The 23158-nt window shown below is 36.4% G+C and overlaps 2 protein-coding genes, 1 long non-coding RNA gene and 1 other non-coding gene across 4 annotated transcripts; 1 reads left to right on the top strand and 3 right to left on the bottom strand.

The window, feature by feature from the left end:
- Positions 1-7554: 7554 nt before the first annotated feature.
- LOC126661445 (uncharacterized) lies at positions 7555-12773 on the bottom strand. Its single transcript, XM_050355299.1, has 2 exons — positions 10059-12773; positions 7555-8225 (listed from the first exon to the last, which is right to left on the bottom strand). Exon 1 carries the CDS (start codon positions 12742-12744, stop codon positions 10375-10377), a length of 2370 nt encoding a protein of 789 aa, XP_050211256.1. The 5' UTR covers positions 12745-12773; the 3' UTR covers positions 7555-8225; positions 10059-10374.
- Positions 12332-12438, top strand: LOC126662435 (small nucleolar RNA R71). Its single transcript, XR_007635808.1, has one exon. It is a non-coding gene; the product is annotated as a small nucleolar RNA R71 (small nucleolar RNA).
- Positions 12774-14134: 1361 nt separating the features above from the next.
- Positions 14135-16250, bottom strand: LOC126661448 (uncharacterized). The gene is made up of 2 exons (XR_007635664.1): positions 15261-16250; positions 14135-14804 (listed from the first exon to the last, which is right to left on the bottom strand). It is a non-coding gene; the product is annotated as an uncharacterized LOC126661448 (long non-coding RNA).
- Positions 16251-17565: 1315 nt separating this feature from the next.
- Positions 17566-22631, bottom strand: LOC126661447 (vicianin hydrolase-like). The gene is made up of 13 exons (XM_050355303.1): positions 22430-22631; positions 22284-22353; positions 21201-21259; positions 21045-21120; positions 20545-20622; positions 20357-20444; positions 20015-20267; positions 19810-19928; positions 19259-19473; positions 18959-18990; positions 18320-18422; positions 17963-18068; positions 17566-17872 (listed from the first exon to the last, which is right to left on the bottom strand). The coding sequence occupies exons 1-13, from the start codon at positions 22592-22594 to the stop codon at positions 17704-17706; spliced, it is 1533 nt and encodes a 510-aa protein (XP_050211260.1). The 5' UTR covers positions 22595-22631; the 3' UTR covers positions 17566-17703.
- Between the last annotated feature and the right edge of the window lie 527 nt (positions 22632-23158).

The following is a 23158-nucleotide window of genomic DNA, read 5'->3' as shown; positions in this document are numbered from 1 at the left end:
TATGAAAGACAGGATGAACTTGCGACATCTCTGGTGGCAAGTCTAGCTTGTAGGCAACTGAGCCTTTGTATTCTACAATCTGATATGGTCCGACGTACCTTGGGATTAACTTTCCCTTCTTTCCGAAACGAATTACTCCCTTCATTGGTGACACTTTGAGGAAGTCGTAATCTCCAACTTAGAACTCAATGTGTTTTCTTTTGGGATCCGCATAGCTCTTCTGTCGACTGGATGCCGTATTCAGACGTTGCTTGATCAACAGAACTTTCTCAGAAGTAATCTGGATAATCTCTGCTCCAGTTAGCTTTCGCTCACCGACTTCATCCCAACAGATAGGGGATCGACACTTTCGCCCGTATAATGCTTCGTAGGGAGCCATCTCGATGCTCGAGTGGTAACTATTGTTGTAAGAAAACTCGACTAAAGGTAGATACGTATCCCAATTACCTCCGAAATCTAATACGCATAGTCGAAGCATATCTTCTAACGTTTGAATCGTTCGCTTAGATTGGCCGTCTGTTTGAGGATGAAAAGTAGTGCTGAAGTTGAATCGCGTCCCAAACGCTTCTTGTATGCTCTTCCAGAAATGAGAGGTAAATACAGAACCTCTATCTGATACGATTGATACTGGTACTCCGTGTAGGCTCACGATTTTATCGATGTATTCTTGAGCTAACTTTGCTATAGAGTACGTCGTCTTGATAGGTATGAAGTGCGCTGACTTTGTCAAACGATCCACGATTACCTAAATGGAATCGAAACCCTTATGCGTCTTAGGTAATCCGACCACAAAAGCCATCGTGATCTGCTCCCATTTCCATTCCGGAATGGGTAACGTTTGAAGAAATCCATAGGGTCGCTGATGCTCCAACTTGACTTGCTGACAAGTCGGACATTTTAGCTACAAACTCTGCGATATCTTTCTTCATTCCACTCCACCAATACGTTGTCTTGATGTCATGGTACATCTTCGTAGAACCAGGATGAACGCTATAAACCGTTCCATGAGTCTCTTCCATGATCTTCTGTCTCAAGTCTTCCACATCTGGTACGCACAATCGATTGCCATACTTCAATATCCCGTTGACGATACAAAAATCTTGACTCTTTCCTTGCTGAACTTCCTCAATTAGATGCTTTAATTGAGGGTCGTCGGTTTGCAACTCTTTAATTCGATCTATCAATGTCGATCGTATCGTTAACTAAGCCAGCAGGTTTCCGAGAGATGAAATCTCAAACTCTACTCCTTGGCTAAACAACGTATGAATTTCTTTGATTAATAGTCTCCGCCATGTCGTAGCAACATGCGCGAGACTTCCTACTGACTTACTGCTTAACGCGTCCGCCACTACGTTAGCTTTGCCCGGATGGTATTGAATCGTACAATCGTAGTCTTTTAACAACTCCATCCATCTTCTCTGTCTGAGGTCCAACTCTCGTTGATCGAAAATGTACTTTAAGCTCTTATGGTCTGTAAATATCTCGCACGTTGCGCCGTACAAATAATGTCTCTAAATCTTCAGCGCGAAAATCACCGCTGCTAGTTCTAAATCATGCGTCAGATAATTCATTTCGTGCTTCTTAAGCTGTCGCGAGGCGTACGCGATTGCCCGACCATGTTGCATTAGGACACATCCTAGTCCAACCCTTGACGCATCACAATACATTGTGAATCCCTCCTATCCTTCCGGTAGTGCTAAGACTGGTGCCGTCGTCAGACATTCTTTCAGTTTCAGAAAACTGAGCTCACACTGATCTGTCCAGTTGAATTTAGCGTTCTTCTGAGTTAAGCTCGTCAAAGGTACATCGATCTTTGAACAGTTTTGTACGAATTGTCTGTAGTATCCCGCTAATCTGAGGAAACTTCGAACATCAGTAACTAATTCAGGTTGTTTCCATTCCATCATGGCTTCTTTGGGTCAACCTTAATACCACTCTGCGATACTACATGACCCAAGAAAGATACTTCCGTTAGCCAAAATTCACACTTAGAGAAGTTGGCATAAATCTGATGCTCTCTTAGCGTTTGTTGTACTATCCACAGATGCTGCACGTGCTCTTTTTCTGGACGTGAATAGATCAAAATGTCGTCGATAAATACGATCAGGAACTGATGCAAGAATGGTTTGAATACCCTATTCATCAGGTCTATAAAAGCTGCTGATGCGTTGGTCAATCCGAATGACATAACGAGAAACTCGTAATGTCCATATCGAGTTCGAAAAGCAGTCTTCTGAATATCATTATCGCGGATCTTCAGCTGATGATATCCTGACCTTAAGTCAATCTTGGAGAAGTACTTCGCTCCTTGTAATTGGTCGAACAAATCGTCTATTCTAGGTAACAGATACTTATTCTTGATTGTCACCTTGTTCAGCTGCCGATAATCGATGCAAAGTCGAAGCGATCCATCTTTCTTTTTCACGAACAACACTAGTGCACCCCATGGGGATACACTCGGTCTAATAAAGCCACGATCAAATAACTCCTCAAGTTGATCCTTTAATTCTTTAAGTTTTGCAGGTGCCATACGGTAAGGAGGTATCGATATCAGATTCGTACGAGGAGCTAATTCGATACAGAATTCTATCTCGCGATTTGGAGGTAAACCAGGTAGTTCCTCTGGAAAAATGTCTGGATATTCCGATACTACTGGTACATTTCTTAAGTTTACGCTCTTCTTCTCCACGTCTCGCACTATGACTAGAAATCCTTGGCATACTTTCTTTAACATACGACAAGCTTTAATGGCTAAAATAATACTCGTAGGAGATTCCATCTTATCACCCTGGATTGAAATTGGTTCAATTCCAGGCGTATTGAACGTTACCCTCTTCTTCCGGAAATTCACATTAGCATAGTGTTGAGCTAGCCAATCCATCCTTAGTATGGCGTCAAAAGCTAATACTTCGAGTAAAATCAAGTCCACCATCAAATCTCGTCCTTGAACTCTCACAGGACAAGAGGGATAAATGATACTAACTTCCACAGTTTTACCTACTGAGGTGGCTACTGACAAGAGATTCTTAAGGTATGCTGGTTGCACTCTTAACTTACTAGGAAAGCTAGGAGAAACAAAAGAATGCGTAGCACCTGGATCAAATAAAACTAATGCATCTTGAGAAGCGATAGAAAAGGTACCTTGCACAATTGCATTGGAAGCCTGAGCCTCCTGAGGATTCAATGCAAAAACCCTGGCCTGACTTCCACCAGCCTGTGAAGTCTGACCAGTACCACAACCTCCACCATTTCTTCCTCCTCGATTCCCATAACCACGGCCTCTCTGGCCAGTGAAAATACTTCCCGTCTGATCGTAACCTGACGCTGCTTGATGTGCAATCCTCTGCTGCTGATAGGAAGGTTACTACTGTGGTCATGGAGCCTTGAGGCATCTACCTCGGACAATCTCTAGAATAATGACCCTGTTGACCACAGTTGAAACACGCTCCAGAGACACTATGACACACTCAATAGTGCCTCTTATTGCAGTTCAGACAAATAGGTGCTCCGCCTCCCATGTCACTCATGGATCTGGCACCAAACCCTGTGCCTGATGCACTAACCCGAGATCCATGTCGAGTCCTCTTGCGTTCCCGCTGACATGGTGTGGGTCGAGAGTAGCTCCCATACGACTGGGTAGGTTCACTTTGTACGCTGCGAAACGTAGTACTCCTTATGGGTGCAACAGTAGAAGGATCGGGAATTCTCCCAAACCGGATAAGAGAAACTTCCATCTGCCTAGCGCTGTCGATCAGTTGCACCAGAGTCCTTCAAATATCAGATGTTAAACTCACGAACTCGGGTCCTAAACCCTCTACAAACCTCGAATTCACCCTTGCTGGATCTGCCGTCAGATCAGGTGCGAATCTACTCGCCCTAGTAAACTCAGTGATATACTCTTACACAGATCGGTTACCTCTACTCAAGGTTAGCCACTGACCGCGATAACTCTCTGTTACTGCAAACGGTAGGAAATATTCCCTATTAGCGGTTCACGAATTCAGCCCAAGTCATAGTGTCCATCGTTGGTTGGATATGGCGCTGAAACCAATCCTTTGCAGGTCCTCGCATTGACATTTCCACCATGATGGTGGACTGCCTCTCATTAGCTTGCAGACGTGGAGCATTACGTTCTACTTCCTCCAAGAAGTCTAAAACATTGTCAGAGCCGGCAAACTTAGTTGGCTTAAGGTTCATATAAGCCAAGACAATATCTCGATCAGTGAAAGCAACATTACATAACTGTTGCTGTTATAGTTGTTCACGATGCATATTCTGCACTTCAGCTTGATTGGCTTGCATAGCCGCAATTCCCGTAAGAAACTGATTTAGATCAAAACCTACAACGTTAGGTTCTTGGGCTTACGCTTGCACCCCTTGTGCCTGAGCATGGGCCTCTTGGCCACCACCTCCTCCGTGAACAGAAGACTCATTTTGAGCTTCTGGTGTACATCATGTGCCCCTTCTATGACATTTTGTGCTGCAGCGGCAGCTCGCTATTCTTCTTGTCATTGGTCAGACATCCTGACCAAGACAAACAACATTACATAGCCGCAAAAACGCATATCATCGCAAATATAAATCGTATATAATGCGCATCTTGTCACATGCGAATAAACACACTTACGACAGACTCACATCCTAGAGGGAAAGCTGAAAGTTTTGAAAACCAAATGAAAACATAACAAGGACAAGACTCGAATCCTATGTGCTGCAGCAGATTCCTAGGGATTCTTAGCCACATAACAGTTAATCGAAATAAGCAATGGTAACTGAACCAGGCTCTGATACCAACATTGTCACGACCCAGTCTCAAGGGCTGAGACTGGCACTAGGGAATGGGAGTGGTAGCTCCAAAACCCGTAGCAAGCCTAAAAACGTAAATAAATTTTTATTCAAACAACAAACGTCATGCATGACAGACATAAACACATGTCATGCTGAAAACATGCCAGGCTATACATTATCCTCTGGCAGCCACAAACTTTAAAACACAGCAAGCATCATATATACAAGGCTAATCCCCTGAAAACCCCCCCCACCTTTCAACCCCCCTTCATTTGCACCCTCACCTTTCAAAATCTCCAATTTTACCTAAATTTCCACCTTTCATTTTCAATTGCACCCTAAAAATATTAAATTAGCTCTTTTTCACTATAAAAAAGTTCAAATCGATAATTTATATTTTAATCCATATTCTAAATAGTCCTCAATGTTTAAATTTCAAAAATAAAACCATATTTCCTAAAATTTTGAAAGTTAAATTTTTTTATATAAAATATAAATCAATTATAAATATCATTAAATATGGTTTTGTTGTTGAAATTTAAACATTAAGGACTATTTAGAACATGAATTAAAATATAAAGTATCGATTTCAACTTTTTTTAGTGACAAAAGCTCAATTTAATACTTTTAGGGTGCAATTGAAAATGAAAGGTGATAATTTGGGTAAAGTTGGAGATTTTGAAAGGTGAGGGTGCAAACGAAGGGAGGTTGAAAGGTGGGGTTTTTTTTTAAGGGGTTAAGCCTATATACAAACATAAGTTTGAGAACACCAGAGTAATAATTACAGACATCCTTTGATACAACAAAGGCACAAACTCCTATCTACTGCAGCTCTAGAAGTAAAGTACTGTATCATTACATACTTTCAAAAATATCAGACTTCTGGAAGTAGGATAGAAGTCCGTTGCATCAAAAATCCTTTTCACCTGAGAGGGAAAATTGTGAAGGGTCAGTATATGGGAATATACTGAGTGAGTTCATATACTTACTAATAAATATTCATATAAAATATAAATAATGCAATAGCGTTCAAATCATGTGTAGCCAAGTACAAGATCCGATTGAAACCCTAATTCTCGAACATGCCAAACGTATATAATCAAACTGATCCAAATGGTCTGGCCCCGGAATAACTCAACCGCATCAGTCGCGACCAACCTCTTAATCCCTAATGGTGGGTCTCGGGATAACTCAACCGAGTTGAACCCACTAGATACGGGACTCAGGTTACTTTAACCGAGTTCACTCTCATATCCGCATTCATATATATCCAACTTCTATACTCGTATTCATAATCAAATGTACAGCTGTAATAAATCAAAATTGGTGATCATGCAGTCCTATTGCCGCCCAATAGGTAGCACGTTCCATCGGGTCAATACTAGTTTTAAACCAAACATATGCGTATTTCGTGTAAAAACATCCCATTGAAAGCATTCAATTCAAATGTAAAGCAATATAAAATATTTACTTGTGTAAATACTTTAAAAGTAAATTTATATAAACTCACAGAAAATGCTATCCAAAAATAACTTCGGTGCTCAGAAACGTCAAGCTTCCCGAGCTCCTGGTCCAACTGCTTCTTTCCTTGCCGGATCTAAAACGATTTCAAAATATTTGACTCACATCAGTTTTCTATTCTAAGATTGACTCTAGACTCGAGACATAACTCACTACTCTTATTAACTGTCGTGCTTCTCACGTGTATATACCAATAAACGATTTCTAACTCGTTCTCGGGTCGCATCTCTATTCCGAAACGATTCTCAATTAACCTCGTTAGGTTACACGACTTAAACTAATCAATATTTAGTCGATTTCAATCAAGTAACGCGAATACAGAAATTCCTCAAAACGAATCGACAATTCGACTCACTGTGCGTGCGCGCGTTGTTGAGAATTAACCCAACTTGTAATAAAGTGGACCTAAGTCCGAGTTATCGTACCCACAAGGAGTGAATTCAAGAGTGATGATTGATAAGAATGATTTTAGTTGCTATTCAATTCGTTTAGCAAACATGAATATGGTTTTCAAAGTAACAAAAGTATAAGGGTGAACACTACTAAACTTACAATTAAACTAAATTAAACAAGATTGAACAATAAGGATTCAACTAAGGGTAAAAACTCTTGGAGGTTGCTAGTCATGCCAAAGTCATATCTAGGTAGTTCGGGTCAAGGTGATAGGAGCTTAGGTCGGGTCAAGCTATTCTACGGAACCAATTCCTCTCTCTCGAGCCGGAAGTGAATGAATCAAAACTTGATTAACAATTCCGAAATCTAATCCACTCTCGTGCTCATAGATTTTGATAGAGTTAATCGAGCCGACTAATCAAGCAAACTCCACAACCAAGATAGCCCTAGATCATGCTAATGCATCTAGGTCTAAAGCATGTACTCCCCTAGGTATAGTCTAATTAGTTAACTCTCGTCCTCCTAATTAAACCACATAGCAAAGAATAAGAGGCCAACCTATTCTAAGCATTAAGCTCAAGAAGCACAATAACCAACATCACCCATAAATCCTAACCCTAATCACCTATTTAATCAAGCATGGCAATCATAAAACCCCCAAACAAGGGGTTTAGCTACTAATCATCATCATGGCAAAACTAATTAAGCAATAATGAAGATTAGGCATAGAGTTAAGATTAAGTACCTTGGAGTAATAAATGAACCTTAAACACATGAACAAGATAATGAAGCTTCAATTAAAAGACTAATACTTGTATTTAATAAGTTTCCCAATATAGCAAAATCTGAAAATTAGTTTGAAGAACACCAAGAACTATGAAGATCCTTTACTACTTTTAGTAAGAACAATAAGAACAATGATTTAAAGATAGAGAGAAAGTGTTGCTACAATAATGAGATGTCTTACAATTCTCTACAAAATCACGACATAACCTAAAATAGAGATAAAAGAGTTTTTATATGTTTACAAAAGAGGAAAGAAAAACATTCACTCAAGGAGTGTTTTGCCCAAAGAAGCAAAGAGAATCAAGCCTTGAAGCATTTGAAATCAAATTTCCCCCTTTACACAAGCCTAAGCTCGAATCGAGCTTGATTTTTTGCTCCTCAAGCTCGATTCGAGCTTGAATTTCTGGAACTCAGAGTGGTGAGCTCGAATCGAGCTCCCTCTTGGCCTTGGTGAGCTCGATTCGAGCTTGGCATTACGGTTTCAGCTCCGATCTTCAAAACTTCATAACTTTGCGTAGAAATGTCCGATTGAGTCGATTCTTGAACCGTTGGAAAGCTTGGGATGTCTACTTCAACTTTCATGAAGAACACAAATTCATTTGAGGCTTCCAGCTGGTTCCAATTTTCCAATTAGTGCAGAGGGGTCGGTTTTTCAGACTTGCAAATGAGCTTTCGCCTCTTTTCCGTCGACTTTTCCATCTTTTGTATCAAAATGCTTCCGCGATGCTCCAAAGTACCTGAAATAATAAAACATATAATAAGGCACTCGGAATACCATAAAACCGTGATAAATCATAATAAAAGCATGCAGAAACGGCACCCTAAATAGGAGTAAAATACTCCTATCAAACCTCCTCACACTAAACCTTGCTTGTCCTCAAGCAAGAAATGAATCTTACTCGGAGACGCATGCTAGCTAATAACTTCAAACCCACATATATATCATACACAATGTTCCAACTAATGAATTACCAAACGAATGATTCCCGACCTAACAACTAAGAGTGATGCAAACAAGTGAGAAATGCAATGTCAATGACATAAATTGATAGCATCAAGGTTACAATCACAGAAACATGCTTATCGACCATTCTATATTACAAACTTGATATCTTATGCAGGACGTGTATACAAATCGGATTCAAGTTACGTTGGGCACAACACGGCATAAATGTTCTACTACAAGCAATGGCGTATTCCTCACTAGATTTCACTCGCTCAAGATAACAAAGGGTATACAAAGAACACATGTAATAGTCACCATAGGCTTGCTCAAATTCCGGACTCCACTACTTAGTTCGGTTTTCGGCAACTATCAAATGGATTTTCAAGGGTTATAATGAGGCTAAGGGTTAGGGGTAGGTAAAAAGATAGATTTTTGCTAAAAACTTGACTTGAATAACAATTGCGCTCTTTTACTTGGTCTAGCTTGGAAATTTTCATACAAGTGAACTTTTTAACAAATGAGAACTTTTCATGCCTTTGTTTATTCTTTCTTTCTTTTCTTTTCTTCAATTTCTCTCTTTTTTCTTTTGTTTTCTTTTTCATGTTTTTTTATTTCTTTCTCTAAGGCATTAACTTATATTTTTAGCACTTAGTTCACTTTTTTCAATAGTTCATCAAGCTAGAGTTTCCTTATGTTTTTATATGAGTTATTTCAAGTCAAGTTAGGGTGTTTTAGAGGTAAATTTTTGAAAAAGGTTGATTTGTGTGAAAATTGTGGTTTAAACAAAAAATTTGGTTAAGGCTCAAATTGTGTTATCTAGGGGAAAAGGGGGTAGGCTTTTTGAGTGGGTTGGAGAAGTGTGTAATCCTAATTGCCATTATCACCTAATTGCCAAAAACTCAACAATACAATCTTGCCCGGACATATGAGCAAATTCTAGGACTAAACATGCAAAACACAACAACAAAATAGGCTCGAAAAAACTCAAGACTTGGGTGTGTTTTAATCAATGCTAGAACTACAACAATCATGCCACATATGCCCAATTTCCTAAAATTCAACAATTTTACTACATACACATCATGTATCCGCATCAAGCTCGTTGGTCATGCATTTAGGGTCAATTGTTGCTAACAAGTGATTTTACCGTAATCTTATCAACTTATGTCATATAATTGGCATTTCACTAAGCAATCATCAACAACAATTGTTAGAACAAGAAAAACCATTCAATGATTCATTAACTAGAACATGACAATTGATATAATGCATGTACTTGATCAACTTAGCTAACATGATACAAAATTAAGCTAAGGGTCATGCTCAAAGATTCGACCAAAATTCTCCTAAACAAAACATCAAAAACACACAAACAACTAAAATTAACAACGAAAAAGAAAAAAACATCAAAAACAAACAATCCTATGCAACTACATTCAATTTTCCAACCCTCCTCACACATTTCGATGCAATGTCCTCAATGTTAAGAAATTAGACAAATAAAAATTGAATTGGAGTTGAGTTTAGAAAATCAAATCTTGTGTGTTCAATCGAACACACAAAAACATAAATGAAACACTAAAAATAAGTAACAAAATATAAATGACAATAAAAGAAATTGAACCTCTTGGGAATGCCTCCCAAGTGCGCTTGTTTTAAGTCGAAAGCTCGACTATCGATCCTCAAAATCATGGAGGATCAAAAAGAGCGACTTGCTCGCGACTTTCATCGATCAACACTCTAGGATATGGTTTGCACCATTCTCCAAGCACCTTAAAAACATCTCCATTGGCCCCCTCCAACTCAATAAAATCATTATCCAATTTGCGCCGTGTTTTAAACGGCCCGCTCCACTTAGAAATCAACTTCCCCGCTTGTGAATGTGCTTGAGAGGTTCGAACTTGGACGTACTCACCAAGAGTAGCAACTTCCGTGCATATTTATCTCTTGCTTGCGGTTGCTATCCCGTTGAGCTTCAACTTCCATGATGCCCAACGTCTTGGTTTTCCCTTGCGTGGCTTGACATGAGGTGTTGTCTTGATTTTTGCACACACAACCTCGGATTTTTTCATAGGAACATGCAATGTGGGCTCAATAGTATCAATCTTCATGCATTTCTCCTCCTCACACTTGCTTTTTCCATGCTTGATGTCAAGCACCATGCTCTCATCATTCATTCTTAATGTTATCTTCCCCCCATTAACATCAACCAATGCTCTCCCCGTATTCAAAAAAGGACGCCCGAGAATCATGGGGCAATCTTTGTCGACCGCATAATCAAGCACAACAAAGTCCACCGGAAAGATGAACTTGCCCACTTTTACTAGCACGTCATCCGCAACCCCGTGCAGTCTTTTGAGCGAATGGTCGGCCAATTGAAGCATCATGGAAGTTTGTTTTATCGGTTGGTTTCCACATATTTTCCTGAAAAGACACAAAGGCATTAGATTTATACTTGCACCTAAATCGCAAAGACAATTAAGAGAAGTAGAAGTGCCAATTAAGCAAGGAATCGTGAAACTCCCTGTGTCTTGTAGCTTGGTCGGTAGATTGCTTTGGATAATAGAACTACAACTTTCCGTTAGAGGAATTGTTCCGCCTTGTTCCCAACTTCGCTTGTTCATAATTATGTCTTTCAAGAACTTAGCGTATTGGGGCATCTCTCGCAAGGCATCCCCTAGGCTCATGCTTATTTGAAGTTTCTTGAATATTTCAAGAAACTTATGAAACTTTTCATTATCCGGAGCCTTTCTCAACCGGCTTGGGAATGGTACTTTAGGCACAAAAGGTGGTGGTGGTGGTGGCCTCACATATGGTTCTTCAACATCAATATCAATAGCCACCTCCTCACACGACTTTGGTAGCTCTTGACTAGAGCTTGCAACATTTATTACCACTTGAGGCTCAACCTCCACAATCATTGGCCTCTTGCCATTAGCTTTTTCAAGATCCTTATCATGATCAACATCAAGGACTCTACCGTTTCGAAGTTCCACAACTTTGATGGCTTTCACATGCTCTCTAGGATTGTTTTCCGTAGTAGAGGGCAATCCCCCTTGAGGTCTACCTTGGAGCGAAAGTGCCATTTGCGAGATTTGGGTCTCTAAGTGATGGATGGTGGAAGCTTGGTTCTTCTCCCTTTGCCTATTTTCATTGTGAAGTTGCCTATTTTCAACCTCCATCTTTTCAAATTTCTCCATCAATTTGACAAGCATGTTTCCCTCATCTGTGTTCCTTGGTTGTTGGAAACCGGGAGGGTGTTGTGGTCTACCACCATAATTGTTCCCTTGGTGTTGGTTGTTGTGGTATTGACCTTGTGGTTGTTGTTGATATTGAGGTCTATTTCCTCCTTGAAAACTAGGACCCGCTTGGTTGGAGGCTTGAGCATTGCCTTGACCTTCTTGGTTTCTCCATCCAAAGTTAGGATGATTCCTCCATCCGGGGTTGTAGGTATTAGAGTACAGGTCATTAGCTTGCCCTTGGCCTCCAACATAGTTCACTTGCTCACTCCAAGCTTTCCCCGTGGCATAACACTCCCCACTACTATGGTTGTAGTCCCCACAATGCTCACATCCCACTTGAACATAGGCGACCGGTGCGTTTCTTGGAGCAACTTGTTTCTTGAGGGCATCCACTTGTGCTTGTAGAGAAGCATTAGTTGCTTTTATGGCCTCCATTTCCCTCACTTGATCATGAGTCATTACCGACTTTTGAGTAGATGGCGCTCTTCTATCAATAGGGCCCCAAGTGCTACTAACTATCGCCAACTTTTCCACCAATTCTAGCGCCTCTTCATACGTCTTTTTCATTAGTGATCCGCCCGAAGCCGCATCAATTGTTGCTCTAGTAGTAATAGTCGTCCCATCATAGAAGATTTGGATCACATGCTCTTTATTGAGCCGATGATGGGGGACACTCCTTTGTAAATCTTTGAAACGCTCCCATGCCTCATAAAGTGACTCCCCTTCAAATTGAATAAACTCAAGAATATCCTTGGTCAACTTTGTAGTCTTGCCATGAGGGAAATATTTGTTGAGAAACGCTTGAGCCAACTCCCTCCAATTGTGGATGGATTCGTTGGGTAGAGAGTGAAGCCATAAGCTAGCCTTATCCCTTAAAGAGAAGGGGAACATTCTCAACTTGATTTGATCTGCGGTTATCCCATGAAGCTTGAACGTATTGAGTACACCCAAGAATTTGGCGATGTGCGCATTGGGATCCTCTTGACTTAACCCGTGAAACGCACAACGGTTCTCTAAAAGTTGTATCGTACTTGGCTTGATCTCAAAGGTTGCCGCTTGAACCGGCATTGCAAAGCATCCAAACGTGGCATTATCCACATTCGGGAAAAAGAACTTGCCCAAAGTTTGTCTTGGTTGATTGTGCACTTGTGGATGCAAGTGGGGTCGATCATCCCTTGGGCGTTCTTGATGCCTTTGGCGATTCACATTCTCAAGTGGGGGAGGAGGCGGATAATGTTGTTCCGCTCCTTCTACTTGAGGATTGAACCGCTCACCTTCCTCATAATCTTCATTCTCATTTTCCATGATACCGGGTGTACGATTTTCCCGCCTCACACTTCTTTCAAAGCCCCCGAGATTGTCTTGAAACTGTTCTAGTGGAAGATTAGCCCTTCGTGTATTGTGCATACACTATAGTTGATATCCTACACAAACAACAACAAGCAAACCACGCGTAACCCGAAAAAAAGCAAAAACAAACAATTGTAACAAAAACAGAAAATAAAACTAACTCGACCGAACTACAACTAATTTCAATCAATCAATAAACACTCGTCACTCCCCGGCAACGGCGCCAAAAACTTGTTGAGAATTAACCCAACTTGTAATAGAGTGGACCTAAGTCCGAGTTATCGTACCCACAAGGAGTGAATTCAAGAGTGATGATTGATGAGAATGATTTTAGTTGCTATTCAATTCGTTTAGCAAACATGAATATGGTTTTCAAAGTATCAAAAGTATAAAGGTGAACACTACTAAACTTACAAATAAACTAAATTAAACAAGATTGAACAATAAGGATTCAACTAAGGGTAAAAACGCTTGGAGGTTGCTAGTCATGCCAAAGTCATATCTAGGTAGTTCGGGTCAAGGTGATAGGAGCTTAGGTCGGGTCAAACTATTCTACGAAACCAATTCCTCTCTCTCGAGCCGGAAGTGAATGAGTCAAAACTTGATTAACAATTCCGAAATCTAATCCACTCTCGTGCTCATAGATTTTGATAGAGTTAATCGAGCCGACTAATCAAGCAAACTCCACAACCAAGATAGCCCTAGATCATGCTAATGCATCTAGGTCTAAAGCATGTACTCCCCTAGGTATAGTCTAATTAGTTAACTCTCGTCCTCCTAATTAAACCACATAGCAAAGAATAAGAGGCCAACCTATTCTAAGCATTAAGCTCAAGAAGCACAATAACCAACATCACCCATAAATCCTAACCCTAATCACCTATTTAATCAAGCATGGCAATCATAACAACCCCCAAACAAGGGGTTTAGCTACTAATCATCATCATGGCAAAACTAATTAAGCAATAATGAAGATTAGGCATAGAGTAAAGATTAAGTACCTTGGAGTAATAAATGAACCTTAAACACATGAACAAGATAATGAAGCTTCAATTAAAAGACTAATACTTGTATTTAATAAGTTTCCCAATATAGCAAAATCTGAAAATTAGTTTGAAGAACACCAAGAACTATGAAGATCCTTTACTACTTTTAGTAAGAACAATAAGAACAATGATTTAAAGATAGAGAGAAAGTGTTGCTACAATAATGAGATGTCTTACAATTCTCTACAAAATCACGACATAACCTAAAATAGAGATAAAAGAGTTTTTATATGTTTACAAAAGAGGAAAGAAAAACATTCACTCAAGGAGTGTTTTGCCCAAAGAAGCAAAGAGAATCAAGCCTTGAAGCATTTGAAATCAAATTTCCCCCTTTACACAAGCCTAAGCTCGAATCGAGCTTGATTTTTTGCTCCTCAAGCTCGATTCGAGCTTGAATTTCTGGAACTCAGAGCGGTGAGCTCGAATCGAGCTCCCTCTTGGCCTTGGTGAGCTCGATTCGAGCTTGGCATTACGGTTTCAGCTCCGATCTTCAAAACTTCATAACTTTGCGTAGAAATGTCTGATTAAGTCGATTCTTGAACCGTTGGAAAGCTTGGGACGTCTACTTCAACTTTCATGAAGAACAAAAATTCATTTGAGGCTTCTAGCTGGTTCCAATTTGCCAATTAGTGCAGAGGAGTCGGTTTTCAGACTTGCAAATGAGCTTTCGCCTCTTTTCCGTCGACTTTTCCATCTTTTGTATCAAAATGCTTCCACGATGCTCCAAAGTACCTGAAATAATAAAACATATAATAAGGCACTCGGAATACCATAAAACCGTGATAAATCGTAATAAAAGCATGCGGAAACGGCAGCCTAAATAGGAGTAAAATACTCCTATCACGCGTCTGCCTGTGCGGCTGCACATGGGACTGTGCGCCCGCACATTGTGACTGTGCGTTCGCACAGTCTGACAGACTGTGCGCCCACACAGTTTAGCTGTGCGCGCGCATAGCTCGGCTGTGCGACACACAACCACGGGATTTCATCCCATGCTTGATTCAGACGTGCTTACGCCTTAAAAGCGCTCCTATCACGCTCATAAACGCGTATAACCCATAATTTAAGCTCAAAACGCTATGAATCGATCCTAATATCGTTTAAACAATAAAACTGTTCCGTGGCCTAAAACTTTAACTCTATATATTAAGAAATCCATCTATTAAAAAGGTGAAACGTCAAGCTTACCGTGATTTTCCCATGAAATATGATCGATTCGAGCTATAGAACGTCGGAAACGGACGAGAAACGGAATCGTGCGACAAAAACGACGGAATTGTTGAAGGAATGAAAATGAACTCTGATGTTTGAGGTCTGGAACCTTCACTTTGAAGGAAATCTTATATATATAAGGTTAAATTACACTTTGGTCCTTGAAACGTTTCAAAAGTTGCAATTTAGTCCAAAACCTATCCGCGTCCAAATTTTAAACGGTCTCCGATTGACTCGAAACATTTATCATAAATACTATAAAATATTTCGCGGATCTTGGCAAAATAAATTTCATTACGGAATTTATAATTTATTTTATATTAATTTTCGAAGTTATTTCCTTAAATTCCGCTAATCCGCTTAATAAAAATTATTCTAAATTCCCGATATAATTAAATTAAATTTTTCTTAATTTAATTTATCGGAATTCACGACACGTGGCACGACTTAATTATCTTAAAATATTTGGGGTATTACATAAGAAATATCATAAATGAGATGATTCCAACGCTACAAGAATGAGATTGAACGAAGACATGAGCCAAAATTCAATTTGAATGAAAAACCATAGATTAAAGTTGAATTAAAAGGATTAAAACACTTATCAATTGTCTAAGGCAAAAAAAAATGGGGTGGGAACGGTTGGAAAAGAGTTAGAAATGAGTTTAGGGTTTTAAAGAATGAATGGGGGCTGATTAGGTCGCAGAAACGGGCTTAAATATGCAAAAACAAAGAGAACCGGACCTACGGCCGGTTCTACCCAACAAGTCCGGTTATAGAGTCGGTTCTACCCAGCATGTCCGCTTCACAAGTCCGGTTGACCTAAAAAAGTCCAAACGACGATCCGAACGGTCAAATTGCTAGATAAACCTCTTAGGAACAACATAACCAAAGAGGAGTCCGATCCGACGTTGGAATTGGGAGATATGGACGTTTTACTACAACATGATAACTTTAGAAAACATGCAAACACTATAAATAAATCAAATCAATTTAATTATTAATTAAAACTATTATGATAATTATTAAAATTAGAATACTACTTAAAATAAACTATTATGTTAAGATAAGTTGTAGTACTAACTAAAATAAATTACTATGTTGAAATAATTGTCTAGAGTACTAATTAACATATACTACTTTGACTATTTAATGATTACTATTTTAATTATTTTTTTAACCGTATAGAATTCTAAATAAGGTAAACTATTTTAATGAACTACTATTTTAATTATTACTTTATATTTTCTATTGAAATTTTCTATAATTATAAAATTTGAGTACCAATTAATTTTTTTAAAAGAATTAAAATAAGCATTTAAAGTATTTAATAAGATAAACTATTCCAAATTAACTATTATTTTAATTTTATTTGATAATTTGACGAGTCACACTACGAGTCACGTGAGAAACACGTAAAGCAACACTAGTTTATTAAAAAAATATAATAAATAAATAAAAATGGTAGTTATAAATGTAAAAAATTTTAATATAGGGTTAATTTAATAAAATACGATTAAGACATAATAATTGTTTTCTTAATTCTTGTGTCAAAGTTAAATGCGATAAATATTATGGACCGGAGAGAGTAGCTGATAGTAGATAATAGATAACTCTTTAGCTTCTAAATATATAGCTCTTTATAATACGAAAAGTTTACCGTATAGACTAAAAAAAAGGTTTTATTAACTATGAGAAAAATACCTAAATAAATATTTATTTAGTGAAACGTTACAGATTTAAAGCGTTTAACACGTATATATCGGATATCTACATTGTGAGCTATTTTTATAATACTATATCCATAAGTTATACTCCCTTCGTCCCGTTTAAGAAGTGACATATCTAAATTTTTTTGTCCCATTCAAGAAGGCCAAATCACAGTTTTTGTGCCATTTTATAAGTAACTCTCTCTTATGCCCCCATTTTCTCTTTCTATAACTAAAGCTAATACTCTACACACAAACTACAAAACAATAATTAATAGGGATAAAATAAAAAAAGCCAAAAATATTTATTATTTTCTTAATCTTTGTGTAAAAGGGACACGTCCCTTCTTAAGTGGGATGGAGGGAGTATATTATATCAATTAATTCAACTATCATATAAAAAGTATAACTCCAAACAAAATTATATAAGTCAAACTTTTAATTTTTAAAAATATAAGTATCAAAAATATAAAATTATTTAATATCACATGCACAATGTATTGGCATCGACTTAATTTTTTTTTGTCGAAGCATCGACCTAATTGATTATAAAAATATGGTGAGTTGAGGAATAGAGAAAAATAGTAAAATTATTTAAACAGCAAATAACAAAGTGAAGATAGCATAATCACAGCAAGCAGGCCATTATTGAAGAAGAGAGAGAGTACATAAATAAGAAGAAGTGAGTGGCCTGTGGCAGAAATTAAAGACTAGTGCAGAAGAAACATCTGGAACCAATAAGCAGAATATTTCATGTATCTCTTCAGCTTGTGTTTGAAATCAATATAAATCATCCCAAATCGAACCGTATATCCGGCATCCCATTCAAAATCGTCCATAAATGACCATGCATAGTATCCCTTCACATTGGTTCCCTCCCTGAACCACATTTTCATTTATAGTTTGTCATTGAAATTAATAATACATTTAACTAAATATAAAAAAATATTAAATTAATATATGACTGACTTGATGGCTTGTAGGAGATATGTCAAATGGGAATGGTAGTATCTTATCCTGAGGCCATCTTTACGAGCTTCTTCAATAGATGAGAAATTGTTTCCATCAGCAAGTCCTATAAAAATAAGCTACATATATTAATAACGAAAACAGTCTGAGACATACAATAAACTGAAGCTCATGTTCCGTTCATGAAATAGAATGAACAAGAAAAAAAGAGAAAAATATTTATTTTATAAAATCATAAAATAGTAATTTGACGAAATAAAGTAAGGAAAGTTATTTTACTCGGGATAATTATTCTATTGCTTATCTATTTCATGAACGAAATGGTGGCCGAAATGTAAAATAAGGATGGAATTTTACCGTTTTCTGTAATGAAAATGGGTGGATTCTTGTATTTGTCCCTCACATACGACATCAGATGGTAAATTCCTTTTGGATAAACGTATAGCCAATTCAATGGTGTCTGTAACACACAAATTTATTGCAATTTAGTACAATTACATTCCTTTTTTATAACTTTGATCCTTCTCTAAAAATGATTAACCATGTATTGTCAATTTGTAGTATTGATTTGGCCCACGTAAAATGACACATTGGTTCCTTAAATATAATGTCACACCCATGACTTATCACCTTATATTCCAGTGTATTCCAAAAAGAAAATTAAATATGCTTCTAACTTTTTTTGAATATGGCTATTAAATTTAATCATTATTTTTTTAGTTCTTAATATTATTTTTTTAAAAATTGAATAGCTATTTTTAAAATTTGTTTTTTTATATTAATAAATAATTTAGTGAGATTTAAAAAATTAGTTAAATATAAAAATAGTATTAATTAATATGAATAGTTTAATAAAATCATATATAAACTGAAATATATTTATACTTTCTTAATTTATGAAAAATAGTTAAATGCGATAAATAGTATGTAATATTATTAGCTTCCAATCTATATGTAATAAGAAAAACGTGAGAATTTGGGATACGAGATAAGTACCGGTGGACCAATGGGAACTCCAGCCTTTGTGGCTGCAGCGAATAACAAATTTCAAATAAGAGAAATGGAAAACGTTAGAGATATGAATGAAATAAGAGTGTTTCTCCCACACAATGGATGTGCCACGTCATTTTTCAACAAGCCAATAAGTATTTGCGATAGAAATTTTTTATTTATTATTTATTTTATTTATCATAAAATATTTACATATGGCTAACGCCTCATTGGTTTGTTACACGAATGACGTGGCGCAACCGTTGCGTTATATAATTATTCATGAAACCAAGATGAGGAAGTTACCAGAGAGAGTGGCTTGAAAATCAGTGCTCCAACTATGGTTAGTACTGCGAATCGGATTGTTGGCTGCAAAGTTTGTGGTGTAATAATTAATTCCCATAAAATCCAGGGACCCTTTTAGCACTTCTGACTCTTCTTTTGTAAATTTGGGCAACCGATTCCCCACATAAGTTTTCATTGATTCAGGATAATCACCGTATGTAATTGGATGGGCAAACCTAAAATAGAAATACAAAAACATTTTTTTCGATTATATGTAAAACATAAAATGTAACAAAGGTTCTTTTTACCTTTTTAATTTGACATAAAAAATCAAATAAAATAATTTTCTTGATTTTAAACAAAAACATCATTAAGATTAGCATTTTGAATAAAAACGTTCTCAAAAATTGATGTTTTAACTCGTTTTACTTCTATAGCTTTAAAGTCAGTCAAATTAGTAGATATTTTTATTCAAAATTACTAATTGTCCATAATTGATATTTTATACCAAGTTCATGGGTCAAAATTGAAAATGCTACAAAAGTATCTATATGTAACTTTTGGACACTTACCAACCAAATAGAAAATCAACTGCTCTCATGGCTGCTTTCTGGTCAGGCACTGATGCTGGTGACTTTGGTATAAACCAGTGGGTCACTATTGTAATTCCAATTTGTCCTTTCTGAGTGGCCTACACTTGATTATAAATTAAACCAAATAAATTAATTGACAATTTACATTCCAATTAAGAAAAATAAAAATTAAAAAAATATATACCTGGTATTTGTGCTTGTATAATTGAACAGCACTGGCATGAGAAAGAAGCAAGTAATGGGCAACGGTGTAGGGCTCGGTAGAAGAGTCCCCGGCGATGCATTTTCCCATATACTTAGAGCATCGGCCAGGCGCAAATGTACCTCCGTTGTACCCATTTACACTATACGAATAAGGTTCGTTTAATGTGCACCAATGCTTCACTCGATCCCCAAATGTTTTGAAGCAAAAATCCGCATAGTTTCGATAATCATCCCTAATTATTAGTTAACGTTCTCTTATAATTATCTTACTATTTGTACATACTCAAAGATGGATTTTAGATTTTAAATTTAGAGATTATACACTATTTTGGAACTTCGGAAGCCGTTGTATTCGTCTTCAAGCGCTTGCGGAAGATCCCAGTGAAACAATGTTACAAATGGTTTTAGACCTATGATTATAATCCAAACATTAAAACTCAGAAAATTAAAAATGCCTAAAGGTAATAGAACTAAAAAATTGATGAAGATTGTATAGTTAATGAGTATTACCATTGGCAATAAGGTAATCAATGAGATCATTGTAGAATTTGACACCTTTTGGATTTACTCCTCCACTAACTCTTCCCTCTATAATTAAATTTAAAAACAAAATTAAGTCAATGATATCTGAATTTTTAAATTTTTTATATTGCAGTCTGATTTTTTTTATTTTTGATATCAATATTTCAACTTTTTTAAAATGTTAAAAAAATGTTTCTACTCTTGTCGATCACCGATGTGCTAAAACCAAAAATAACTTCATTTTTTTTGAAATTGTGCGTCATTTTAATAAAAAAATGTTTGAATGTCAAGTGATATGCTTATATATATAGAGAGAGAGAGAGAATTAAATTAATAAATTTATCAGCAAATTTAAAAATAACTTTTTTTTTGTTAGTAGTTCGGTGATCGGATAATGGATAAAAATACTCATTTTATATAATTATAAGGTTAAAATAATAATAAGAAATAAATAAAAGGTTAGGTATTAAAGTGGAAAATTAACTTACTGGGTAATACTCTAGACCAAGAGATGGAGAATCTAAATGAGTCAAATCCAATTTTTTTCATTAAATGAACGTCTTCCTGCAAGGTAACATTTTCTAATTAGATGATATATTTATTAAATACAACTAATTCTTGTTGCATTTTGTTAGGCCACAAACCTTATATCGATGATAAAAATCATCGGCTACATCTCCATTACTGTGGTCCCAGATTTTCCCTGAAAATGTAAAAGCTAGACATCAATTATTGAGGATTTTAAATTTAATAATGCCAGAGATGAGGACAAGGGTGAGTATTATTTCGTTCGCTCTGGTCCAATAAAATTTAGAGTAAAATTATGGTACTTTAATGACTAAAATAAAAATTAAACCGCAATAAATATTTATATATAATTTTAGTCCAGATAACTAAAAATTTTAAGTTATTTCCAAAATGATACTAAACATTAATTTTATTTTTTTCGATCATAAAACTTCAATTTTTGTTTCATAAAAATCATTCCGATTATACTTGCTTATTTGCCAATCTAATTCAATAATGTTTGTCATGTTAGTTAATGTAATCATATCACATATTTTATTTAAAATGAGTATCAACTTAAATGATCTAAAACTGAATTGTTGACAAGATAAATATTTTTTAAATATCCTATCTCGGGTGACCATGTCATTAGAATAAGATCCGAAATACTTTTTTTAAAACAAAAAAAATGAGGTTTGATGACTGTAAGAGTAAAATTGAAGTTCAATGGTGTTTTAAAATAACTTACAAATTTAGTAACCACTAATACAATCATCAAAAGTAAAGAAAATATTTAAGTCGATTTCCCCTGTAATTTAATTTACTTTTAAAATATTCAATGAACACAGGGTCAACACACCCCTAAATTTGTGACACATGGTCATTTAATTCAATTTTTACTTGTTTGAGCAACTAACCCCAAAACTCTTTAATTTTGGGTCCCCATAATTGTATTTTAAAAACGCGTAAAATACAAATCGGTTAAAAAGTTATCTAATTATTGCAATAAAATTATCTGAAACTTATTTTTTATAATAAAAATATAAATTATGGGGTTATTTGACCCAAAAATGAAGAGTTTTGGAGTTAGTTGCTCAAACAAGTAAAAACTGGATTAAATGACCATATATCATAAGTTCAGAGAGCACGTTGACCCTATCTTCAACATTCAATTTACTAACTGTAATTGCATTAATATTTTGATTGAGAGAGAGAGAGACCTGGTTGGTGCTTTGTGAAGGTATCCCAAATGCTTGGTCCCTTGCCGTCGATGTAGGCACCGCCTTCGGACTTCGAAGAGACAAATTGAAGATCAAATTAAATTAAAATGTTGAAGATGATTGAAGCAAATGATAGAGTATTGTACCTGGTAAGCAGCTGATCCAGCTCCAAAAATGAAATCAGAAGGATAACTACTTCTGTTGAATGGCATAGTGTAGTGAGCTGGCTTTGCTTGGGTCATAGTCATACCCATCAACCCATAAATCACAACTAGCCAGCATAAGATGGAACCACCACCATTCTTTTCCATTGCTTCCTTTAGTTTCTTCCAATTTATTTCATTTTAAGTACCCCCTATTTATAACATTGGGGGCATGTGTATGAAATCTTATCTTAAACTCAACCGACAAAAAAAATATATATATTTCAAACTCTTTCATTTAAAGAGTTTGACAATTTTAGAGAGTACATTGGAAATGCTTAGGGATGCCAACCCCACTGCCTCCAAGCCCCTTGCAAGAATACGACCTTTCACATCATATCCGCCCGTAAAACATAAAACAATATGAGTGTATATTGATTTTTTTCTTCAAAACCAATTTAAATAACTTACTACAATTAAAACTTAAAGTTAAAAAACTTGCAAAAGTTGAAAATTTTAATGTTTGGACTGTAAATAAAAAAATAAAAAAAATATTATATTTTGCAATGATTAAGCCCGAACAAAATACACTTTGATTGTCATTTTGTATTGTGATAATCAATTAAATAGTCAATCCTTTACAAAGCCATTAAATATGTAATTTTTATAGTAAAATCCTTATATTTAAAATGAGCTATATTTAAATTATCACCAGTTATAATAATGTATTAA

The sequence above is a fragment of the Mercurialis annua genome, linkage group LG8 (genome assembly GCF_937616625.2).
Source record: "Mercurialis annua linkage group LG8, ddMerAnnu1.2, whole genome shotgun sequence".
NCBI classification, from domain to species: Eukaryota; Viridiplantae; Streptophyta; class Magnoliopsida; order Malpighiales; family Euphorbiaceae; genus Mercurialis; species Mercurialis annua.
Note: the sequence above shows the minus strand (reverse complement) of the source record. Positions and strands in the feature narration are given on the sequence as shown.